General features: G+C 40.7%; 1 protein-coding gene across 1 annotated transcript in view; it reads left to right on the forward strand.

The window, feature by feature from the left end:
• The window catches only part of GUCY2F (guanylate cyclase 2F, retinal), an 85,557-nt gene that overhangs the window by 26,579 nt on the left and 47,378 nt on the right, over positions 1-11,600 (forward strand). The window contains exons 4-7 of the mRNA XM_024748490.1: positions 841-1,195; positions 2,577-2,661; positions 6,689-6,785; positions 10,813-10,944. Coding sequence (XP_024604258.1) covers positions 841-1,195; positions 2,577-2,661; positions 6,689-6,785; positions 10,813-10,944 — 669 coding nt within the window. The remainder of the gene's footprint in view (positions 1-840; positions 1,196-2,576; positions 2,662-6,688; positions 6,786-10,812; positions 10,945-11,600) is intronic.

Raw genomic sequence — 11,600 nt, forward strand, 5'->3', positions numbered from 1 at the left:
ACGAACCCGTGTCCCCTGCATCGGCAGGCAGACTCTCAACCACTGCGCCCCCAGGGAAGCCCAAGAAAAGCCATTTTGAACTAAGTCGGGACACAGACTTGGACTGTGGAGACACATTATAGTCTTACCACATACACCTACCACTCTAGTAGTGCCAACCAAATGATTTTACTGGGCTTCCCTGGTGGCGCAGTGGTTGAGAGTCCGCCTGCCGACGCAGGGAACACAGGTTCGTGTCCCGGTCTGGGAAGACCCCACATGCTGCGGAACGGCTAGGCCCGTGAGCCACGGACGCTGAGACTGTGCGTCCGGAGCCTGTGCTCCGCAACGGGAGAGGCCACCACAGTGAGAGGCCCGCGTACCGCGCAAAAAAAAAAAAATTCTACCGTGCAATGCACTAGTAATTAACCTGGTCAATTTCCCTTGCATGCCTCTTGTCTAAAAAAAGATTTTACCGTGCATAATGCACTAGTAATTGACCTGGTCAATTTCCTTTGCGTGCCTCTTGTCTATTTCATACTTATTTTTTTAGTGCCCTTTATAACTAAATCACTATCTTAGTTTAGGAGCATAAAAATATATTGTGTATGACTTGGTTTGCTCATAAAATTGTCATATTTGATATATTTAAAGATGTGAAGGCCTGGGGGAGAAAAACAGAAAAAATTCAGGGGAGAAACCAAGCAAGTCCTGAGAAACAATTTTTTTTTTCCCTCTGGGTCTTCAGAGCTCACTTCCGCTCAGACGTGCAGCCCTTAATAATGAACACAGGCTTGGAATACACTCTGAGATTGCTCTAGGGTGACTAGGGCTCAAGATAATTGTAATTTTTAAAAATAGGTTTCACCGTTGTTTGGAACCATCTACAATTCAATTTACTTTATTGCACAAGCCATGAATAATGCTATGAAAGAAAATGGACGGGCTAGCGCTGCCAGCCTGGTTCAGCATTCCAGAAACATGCAGTTCTATGGATTCAACCAGTTGATAAGGACAGATTCAAATGGAAATGGAATTTCAGAATATGTAATCCTGGACACCAACTGGAAAGAATGGGAACTCCACAGTACTTACACTGTGGACATGGAAACAGAGCTCCTACGATTCAGAGAGACCCCAATTCACTTCCCTGGTGGCAGGCCCCCTCAAGCAGATGCAAAATGCTGGTTTGCAGAAGGGAAGATCTGCCAAGGAGGTAAGGAATGGAAAATCAATGGTAGTCAGTTTGGCTCAGCTTGGGTTATAGGGAACCTCTTTAGGAGAAGGCTTATTTTAATATTGGGACACTCATAGAATCAGTCATTTGCATTTAGGTGACATAAACATCTTGGTACTCTACATAGTTAATTTAAAATAATAAGGACAATGATAGGTACTTTGCAGCCTTAAATAACCATCCACAATTTAAAAGCCCCCCCTACCTGTTTTTAAAAGGATCCTACTCCCAAAGAGGTTTTTCTAATAAGAGGAAGGCATGATGCTTTTTCTTGGTCTTTTGTAGGCTGTGATCTGTGACTGTTCCCCCTGCTAGAAAATTCACCTGTCCTTCCCTTGATGTATCCAAATCCTTTCAATCAGGTTCCACCACAGAAATACCATTTTCCACCCTCTCCTCTCTGAACTCCCTGTTGAACTAAAAGTCTGTACCTCACAGCTTAGCACAAAATTGCTTTTCAGTTGTTTCTTGTGTATTGATTTGTATCTCTTCCTCCCAAATGGACTGCTCCTTGAGGGCAGGGACCAGAGCTAATAATTCTTATAACCCTCCAGCCACCCAACACAGTTGGCATCCCATGAATACTTGCATTTGATTGACTGATGGAACTCCTCTAGTTTGTGGAAGAGGGGAAACTCCATCTAGTCTCTGAGAGCCAGAGGGGAAATTTGGAAGGATCTATACTATTCCTATGCAAGTGTACCCCACACCCTTCTAAAACCAAATGCATCTATTTGAAATAGACTTCAACTTCTATTTTGTTTTAGCATGACATACCCAGCTACCTCTTTACTTGCCTCATCATATATTTCCCTCTGAAATCTTAGTAATCTATCCAAATACTTAGATTTTACAGAGGACAATTTACATCCTAGTGAAAACACTAATTATCAAAAACAGACTTACCCTTGAAGGACAAGTGTTAGGTTTTTCATCTATAACTCACGAGGTCTATGGGCTCAGGTGAATTAAAAAGGTCTTTTATTTTATGAAGCCAACATAATACCCTTCGCAGGTGAGATAATATATTTATTCTCAAGAACTCTATTGCTGTCCAACTTAAAGTACTCAAAGTTTTCCATTCGTGGACTTTTTTTCTCCAAAGAAACACCCGGGTCAGCCTTAATTCATGTGATTTGTTATTGTCAGAGGGGTGAGTGGTTTTGCTTCAGAACAGTGAAATTGCTTTCTGTGTCCATAAAGTCAACAAGACAGACTGTGCCGGAGAAAAATAGAATTAAGTTAGGTAGATGTAGCTTGATTTTAGAGTCACCAGAAAGCACGAGGAGTCGCTCAGTGGTGCCCTTTATTTACAGCCTCTTTCTGATGCCATTCTCCCTCTTCCTCTTCCTCTCTGCAGGCATCGACCCTGCCTTTGCTGTGATGGTCTGCCTTGCCTTGCTTATAGCCCTGCTATCTATTAATGGATTTGCTTACTTTATAAGGTACATTTTTTCTTTTTGTATGTAAAAACACAAGCCCATTATAGCCTTGTTAATATTGATTTCTGGGAAGTCATGTTTCAGTATAATTGCCTCATTACATGACCCACTGATTTTCTTTTTTCCGTAGTGATTTACCATCCCTACCGGCCCATTTAGAGTGAAGTGTTTTCATGATGCCAAGAATAACTTCCTCAGCTGTGTTGTCAGTGTTGTGGCCTGTGAGTAGATCTGGCTGTCAACACTATCGTGAAATAAGGGAACTAGTACTTTAGGGCCTGCCTACTCCCTAGCTGTGCTCCCTTTTCCACTGGCAGAGTCTCCTATAACCACTTCCTTCCTCAAATGGTATGGACTGGTAGGTATGGACTGGGATATTTTAACAAGTTCCAAGAATTAGGCAGACTTTGGCTAGAATCTAAGATTTAGGAATAATGGTATTAATTCACAGGACTGTAGTGGGGATTAAATAAACTGAAGCAAGTATTGTACCTAGAACAATAGCTGACTCACAGTAGGTGCTCAAGAAACGGTAAATCTCATCTGCTTCCCAAGCACGTGGGACTCTCCTGCTGATTGTTGGGAGCCCAGGATCCTCACTTTGACAGTAATCTCTTTTGCCCAGGGTATCATATTCCAGATTTTTACTGTCCTTCTTCCTTGGACAAAAACTATCCTAGTTGATCATCAACATCATCAAGTCCTTGTTTTTCTCCCGCAGATCATTTAATACACCACCAACTACTCTGATGAACTAATTCAGGATCAGGGATAAATGGCTGAAGATGGCTTAATATGACATCCCTTTCTTATAATCTTTGCATTTTAACAGTTGGATCCTCCCCACATTAGGGTGATTTGGGAAAAATGAAAAATGAAATCAGCCATACCCCTCCCACTTTACCTTTTCCACCCTGCGAACCACACCTTTGTTATCTCTTTGTGGGTGGTCCTAACAACATGACAAGAACTTGGTAGGGAACGGGAGTGGAGCTATTTTGGAAAATTCCAAGAAGAAAAATGTCTAGAGCGTATTAAGTAGCTGTGTAAATTTTTTTTTTTTTTTCCTGTGGTACGCGGGCCTCTCACTGTTGTGGCCTCGCCCGTTGCGGAGCACAGCCTCCGGACGCGCAGGCTCAGTGGCCATGGCTCACGGGCCCAGCCGCTCTGCCGCATGTGGGATCTTCCCGAACCGGGGCACGAACCCGTGTCCCCTGCATCGGCAGGTGGACTCTCAACCACTGTGCCACCAGGGAAGCCCCGGCAGCTGTGTAAATTTGGACAAGACACTAAATCTCTCTTGGCCAGAATTTTCTCATTTGTAAAATGAAGGAATTGGATTAGATGATCTTTAAGAGCCCTTCCAGCTCTGATGTTCTAATGAGTCTGCAAAATCCTGGATTGAAACTCTAACAGGTGTTACTCTTAGTGTTAGAATGTTAGCATCGCTATGAAAAACCACTATTATCCATCTCCCCAGTATTAGAGACTTGATAAAGCCACACAAAATAGTAGGTAGCTTATGCATTGTTAAAGCACACTTGAGAAAGACAATAGTGTAGTTCAAAGGAAGTTTTTCTTTCAGTTTCTATGACTGTGACATATCTCTGCTCAGAACAGAAATTTAATGTCTTTAGCTGCTGCCAAAGAATAAAGTATTTAATTAACATCATGAGATACTTAGTGAAAATAAATGCCCTCCAATCAAAATCTTCCCCCTCTAGGGAAATTTGAAGAGTAATAGGCTCTGGTTCCCCAATGCCAAAAGATGCCATGGCAAGGTGGAAAATGGAATCACTTAGCTGTTTATTTGTCGGTCCCCCCCCCACTCTCCCCCAAATGACTGATCTCACTGGTCTTTCCCATGGAATGGACTGTTTTTTTGGGCTTAGAGTGAGCCTAACCTGCAATTCTCAGGAAGGGAAGGAAAAAAAGAAAAAAAAAGTCATGGGAGGGGGTTTGTTTGGATCTTGTGGGCTGAAGGGCAAAGAAGACTGGAGAGGAAAATGATTGGAGAGGAAAATGAGTGAGACAGTTGGTACTTCAAGTGGTCACAGAAAACTCAGAGATGGGAGAGAGGCACATCATTTCCCAGAGTCACTTGGGCCTTGGTTCTTCAGTTAACAAAGCACAAAAGATGCCCTCTCTCTGCTGCCTTCCTGCTTCTCGCTGCCCACCGCGGCTGCAATCAGAAGAGCTGAGCGGCTGATGAGTTTCTGTAATAGATGGTGATTACTTGCAGGAGAGTGGCTCTCTGTTCCTTCCTTTTCTCTGTATTTTGATTGTTTAAGTTTTTTTCTTTCTTCAGAAAGAAAGACGTGCAAAGAACCCAACCACCCCAAAACAAAGGATTCTTTGAACTCCTCCTTTCTCCCTACTCTGAACCAGATTGCCTTGCCTTTCTATAAAGCTCTCCCGTGCTCTGTAATACTAATGATGATAATGAAAATAATGAGCTCTTATACTTTCATAGTGCTTCGCGCTTTTCGGAGCACTTTCACATATATTATCTCATTTGATTTTCAAAACAACTCTATAAAGCGAGTAATGCAAGGACTATTATCTGGCGAGGTAGATGAGGACACTGGGGCATGAAGAGGTTAAATTATTTATCCAAGGTAATCTGGCTAATTAATGACAGAATCTGGATTGAGAGTCCAGTTTTTTTTCTACTAGAGTGTATTCTGTAGCATGATTATTTTTACAGGTGTGCCTGTTTTAAGACAATTCACTGCACATATGAAATAGATAAGTTAGGGAGTGATGCTTTACTTTGCCAAAAGATTCACGTGCTCTACCCAAGAATTCACTACAGGGCTCTTTTAATTTTCTCTGCAGGGCAGCAGCTCCCACAGTGATAAGGGACATATTTGTTGGCAGACAATTAGAAACACATTAATTGTTTGTTTACAAATCAGTAGAATCACTGAGAAAAACTGTCTGGGTTGCCAGTACTTAAAGCTACAGTGACACTGTAGACTTCTTAGAGCAACTTGACAAAGCAGTTTCATTCAGTGGTTGTTTTCCCCATTCTGGCTGTCGGCTTTAATACATTCCACAGGGTGACCATTAAGGGGTTATGGAAAAAGTGAAGCCAAACTGTAGCTATCAGAGCCCCCAAGACAAAACAGAACAAAACAACCACACGGACTAATCCAAGGTTCCCTTCAGGTCCTCAGGTTGCTCAGTTAGCTCAACTGAGGACCCACCTGGCTGTGTGGGTAGACATCATAAACTCCTATGTGTCTAGTAATTGATTTGTAAGAAATAATTGCATTCACCGCAAATTAATGGACATGTTTGGAGAGAATCAGGTTTAAACTGTGAGACAAGACTCTTTAAACAAGAGACCAATTCAGTCAAAGGAAAAAAAACTCAGTCAGCCCACTTGTTTGGAATCATGTGGACAAAGCAACCAACTGATTGAATTTTTCCACTTTTCAACCTGTTGCTTTGGCAACGTACAGATGCAACTTTGCAAGACAAGTGGTCTTGCGGGCAGAAATCTGGGCCCACAGCCAGACACCAAGGATTCAAGTCCCAGCTCTGCCTCAGGCTGTGGAATCTCACATAATTTGCTTAATTTTGTTTTGTTTCTTTAATGTGTTTTTTTTTGTATTTATAAAATGGAGATTAATGATTCTTGGCCTTGGTATTATCAGAATATATACTATGGCATATGAGAAAAGTTGTTGAGTTCTTTAAAAGTATTCAGAGGTGTTGTTTTGAATGTACCCTTGATGTGGAATCACTGTTTTATTAGTCTGAGATATCATCCCCATGCAGCGCTTTCCCTTTTGATACCTCTTTAATAGCATTTTCACTTTTCTCTTTTGGTCTTTGTAACATTGCAAGTGATGAGGACCAGGCTCGTTCTCTCTCTTTGCTGTGGATACTGTGGTAAACATCTATGTGTGGTTATTCTCTCTATTATCTTGTGTATTTTTAAACTTCTGTCATAGGGCAAATTTACCCCTGGTTTGCAAAACATCCAGCCCCCTGTGACCATCTGATTGTATGCTTCTTTCAGACGTCGTATAAATAAAATCCAGTTGATTAAAGGACCCAACAGAATTCTACTGACTTTGGAGGATGTGACGTTTATCAATCCCCACTTTGGCAGTAAGGTAAGGAGCATCCCTTGCTCTTACTGCACGGCCCAAGCTGGTATCCACACGCCACAAGTGACTATTGGGCACTTGGCATGTAGCTAGCCTGAACTGAGATGTGCTGTAAGAGTAAAATACACGTTGGACTTAGAAGACAGTATAAATGTAAAATATCTCATTAAAATTTTAAAATATATTAATGACATGTCAAAATGATAATACTTTAGATACATTGGGTTAAATATATTACTAAAATTAACCTCACCTGTTTCTTTTTAGGTTTTTTAATGTGACTACTAGAAAACTTAAAAGTACACATGTGGCTCATGTTACATTTCTATTGGATAGTGCTGTCTTAGTTTTGAGAAAGTGACGCAGCGCACTTTGAGCAATAGTGTAGCTTTGACTACATATAGCCCTTTTTTGTACATTTGGACTCAACATGTGATTGCTAGCTCCTCAATGGTGGGGGTACATCTTTTTTGTTTTAATGTTAGCCCATAGCACCTGATGTGGTGCTGATGGTGTAATAGGTGCTCTTAAAAGTGGTGAATGAATCAACGAGTGAAAGAAAGTTAAGCGTCACCAGGGGTCCTCTTCTGATTGTGATTGTGTCGTAATTGGCTATTTTCACTGAGTGCCTGCCACTATGTCCTGGCCTTGGGCTAGGCTTTGTAAGAGATGGCATGTAGTCCCTGCCTTCGTGGAGATTACCGTCAAGTCAGAGAGACAAATCATACCATACGAGTCGGTAGATGCCACATTGCACAAAGGACACTAGAAATATGGTAGAACTTAAGAGGAGATAGACCAGTGGAGGAAGGCTTCTTAGAGACCCAGCACCGAATCTGGGTCTTAAAGAAGGCGGGAGAGGATTTGTCTAGGTCCCAGGTCACAAACTGGTAACCACTTTTGTCTGACATTTATGGTTTAAAAAAATTGTAGCCAGAATTTTGGAATTGTGAGATTATACATAAAAACCTGGATTTCTGGAGGTTCTTTATAGGTTGGAAGATCTATCAACTTTGGGCATCATTGTGGCAACTGGCTGAAACTCTTCAGTAGTTGCCGTTTTGGGAAGAATTTGCAAAAACGGTGTCTGCAGTTTGACACAGTTCCCATCACTCTCTATTGTCTTAATACTCAACTTAATTCATCAATTTATATTACCTGCCTCGCCCCTATAGGCCTCCTAGGCAGAGAAAACAGCACAAACAAGAGCTTGGAAAAGAAAATGTGTAGGGAAGAGTTTTGTCCAATGCAGCTAGTAGTAGGAGACTGTGCCTCTTTGTGCCCAGTATATGTGGTCAAAATAAAGACATTAGTCTTTGCCAATTCTAGTATGGTGGTGGCAGGGTGTAGGGAGAGGATCCCCACACCTCACATTGTTCTTATGTGCTATTTACTTTTGCTACACCAGCATACCAGATCTGAGAATTAATTATCTCTGTGACAGAACTGATCACTTGCCTAAATGTGACACTAAAAGGTATGCTTTAACTAGTTGGCTGGGTGAGAGTGGATTTACATGATAATACCCTGTGCATTTGGAATCAAATGAAAAGTTCAGCTGTTTGCTTTAAGTCTCAGTTACAACCCTAACTCTTACTTGTTTAAATCACCAGATCCTTTTGTAAGGTTGATATCACGTTCCTGGAAAGGTATTGCTGAATGCCAAAATGATCACTGTGGCTGAAAGCTACATTCTACCCTTATGCCATCAAAACTTATTGATGTTAGTCTCTATTTTTGAAGCCACCAGAGGACACTGGAACTCAAGTGGTGGAATTTGTCTGGATTTGTCATATTCAATATGACTAGATGTTTTGGGTCTAAAGTGTCAAAACAATAAACATAGCTCAATTTTGGACTGAATTAGCCTCTCCTTTTTATAGGCCTTGCAGTAGTCCAGTAAATATAAAACCTCCTCCAATTATGCCTTCTCTCTTTCCTACTGAGACACAAAATATATTTGGGTTTCATACCAGTTCTCACAAAATCACCATAAATAGCAGAATAGTGCTACCTTCAGATGAGCAAAGTGCCCAAGGTTTTAAAATCTTGTTCATGATAATAGATCTTTTCTTTTACTTGTGCATAAATTCTGACATAATGAGAGTTAAAAAAAACAATCATCATCACTTCTCACCATATGAGTGATAAAAATTAATAGCAACAGGGATAGATAGCCTTACAGGGCTGCTGCTGCTTCTTCTTCTTCTTCTTCTTCTTCTTCTTCTTCTTCTTCTTCTTCTCCTCCTCCTCCTTCTTTCTTTGCTATATTGGCCCAGGTGGAAAGGGATGGCATTACCTAGAAGAGCATAGCCCTTGGCCTCCAGATCCTTTGTGGCACTTGGCTTGTATCATGGGTTCTTATGGAAGAAGATAAGGGGAGCATATATTTTCCTTAACTGCTGTGTAGTCACAAACTTGCAGCTGGCTGTGTCTAACTAGTCAAGAAGCCAAGGCGAGAATTCCATCCAAATGGAATGTCTGAAAGTGTAAACTCTTGATGCATAAAAAATTAATTCAGTCTAGAAAAATTGGCAGGTCAGTAGAAGTCAGGTCAGGAAAGGAAGTTTTTAGAAGAAAGTGAAGCTGAAGCCCGAATATATGTGGATTTTGGCAGATTCTCTTGCTTTCTCCTTTGCCCTTCATGGAGAGGTTTATATCTCAATATACAGATCTAGGTGCTCCTGCTGAGATATGAAAATAAAGAATGAAAGGGAAGTGGATTCCTCTCTGGCCTTGCTCTGTTGAGGAGAGTTCAGGTTGATGCAAGGGATATGTGAAGAGTCAAGTTTTCCACCTTGTCTGAATCTTGAGCTGTTGGGACTTCAACACATCAGGGGCTAAGTATAGTTTACTATTGCCTTGGAGCTTTGTGATTGTCTTGTCTTGGTAGAATGAACTGAACTCGGGGCTAAATCAGCTGGTGAGCTTCAGTTTATCAAAGACTGTTAAGGGCAGAGTGTGTGAAACTACTTAAGATTAATTTTTATTGGCGAGCAAGAGAGAAACAAAGCATGATGTGGTACAAAGAACACAAGACTGGAAACATAACATCTACGTTCCTCTTCCAGTCCCTAAGTCCCCCTCTAGGTCTCTGTTTCTTCATTGTAAAATGAGAGTGTTGGAGTTGGTGGTGGGGAATGGCCTAGACAATACCAAATGTAACTGCTAACTCTGAATTGCTATAATTTTAAGAAAGGTATATTTAGAGAAGTGGAAAAGGATATGAGGAACTTGTTGACTTATTATTTCTTCATATGAAGTACGTCTGCTGGTTCAGTTGAAGATATTACGTTCAGTTGAAGATGTTCAATTTTAAAAGTTAACACAGATTGGAGATAACCCTTCCTTTTGTCATTCAACTGTACACTTCCTAGCCCTCTCTTATCAGACTTCTGTGTACTAATTAACAAATAAAGGAATAAGAAATTTGGCCTATTTAAACATCAGACTTATAAATCATGGGCAGATGATCTTCTCACTCTCTACCATCTTATAGCTTTCTGAGATATCTTCTGCCATTAATCTTGCCTGCACAAAAAAGGATGCCATTCAAGATGGTATAACATAAAGAGCTAGGCCTAAGAGCCAGAACAGTGGGATTCTGTCCTAAGTTTTCTATTGATTTTTTCAAAATGTTAGATTCTCATCTTTTTCTCATTTTTGTCTATAAAATGAGGGTCCCAAATTAAATTATGACAGGCGTTCTTTCTTGTCCCCCAAAATCCACGGCTCTAATCTTCTCTAGGAGATGGAAATATCTGCAGAGCTTTGCCTTTCCTTTGTGGTATATGGAGGTGAATTGTGGTATACGGAGGTGAAGCACAGAACCAATCCTAGCATTAAAAAATGCTGGGGATAGGAAAAATTAATCAATCTCATGTTTATAGAGCTCAACTCATAGAGTTACTCGATTAGGAATTAAAAAAGAAAAAGAATACCATGTAAGCATAGTGTCTATACCATAGCTCAATGCTCTGTCCTTAATCACGATAATTTTGTTCATAAACTTTCTTTTCTAATCCTTTCACAGAGAGGAAGTCGTGTCAGTGTAAGCTTCCAGATCACGTCGGAGGTCCAAAGTGGAAGGTACCCAAGGCTCTCCTTTTCTTCAGGGAGTCTAACTCCAGCTATCTATGAAAACTCCAACATAGCAATTTATGAGGTAGGATATCCAACAGCTATCTAATCTGCTGCCTTCTTCGGTTTTAAATTGAGGCAGTGACATAGGACTTACTTAGTCTTTGTGCCAAAATATTGAGGCCTTTGGTAAGTCTTTCCTTTTGATGAGTATTTTTGTCCATTATCCCCTTACAGACTTGTTTGGTTGACATTTTTGACGATGATTTTCCTCGGCAGCTAATCTACTTACTTCCAACTTCATTGATCTTTCAACACCATGTATTTACTATGAATGCAGAAAAAAGTTCGTGAGGCCCGAACACTTAACCATGTCACTCATTCCAGAAGACATAGATATCATAATAGAAGAAATGACTTCCTGAGTGAACTGTTTGTGATGGGATGTCTAGAGACATGCTTATATAGAGTAAGGCTTGGGGCAAGCTCTTCCCTTCAAATACTGCTTGTTCTTCCTTTACCTGTTATTCTCTGATATTACTGAAATCTTTAAAAAATTATTCATTTCTTTCCTTTCCTCAGCCTGTACTTCCTCTTGCAGTAAAAGGTTACCTTCTGATGTCTAAAATAGAAATCCTTTTTATTTCACTTAAATTTCTGTCTTTCATGCTTTAAGAGACCACCCCCAACCCCTTGTTCTAAGATACTGGAATTTGGCAACCAGAACAAATCTTTTATCAG

Source organism: Neophocaena asiaeorientalis, unplaced genomic scaffold, assembly GCF_003031525.2.
Source record: "Neophocaena asiaeorientalis asiaeorientalis breed wild unplaced genomic scaffold, Neophocaena_asiaeorientalis_V1.1 scaffold41, whole genome shotgun sequence".
NCBI classification, from domain to species: domain Eukaryota; kingdom Metazoa; phylum Chordata; class Mammalia; order Artiodactyla; family Phocoenidae; genus Neophocaena; species Neophocaena asiaeorientalis.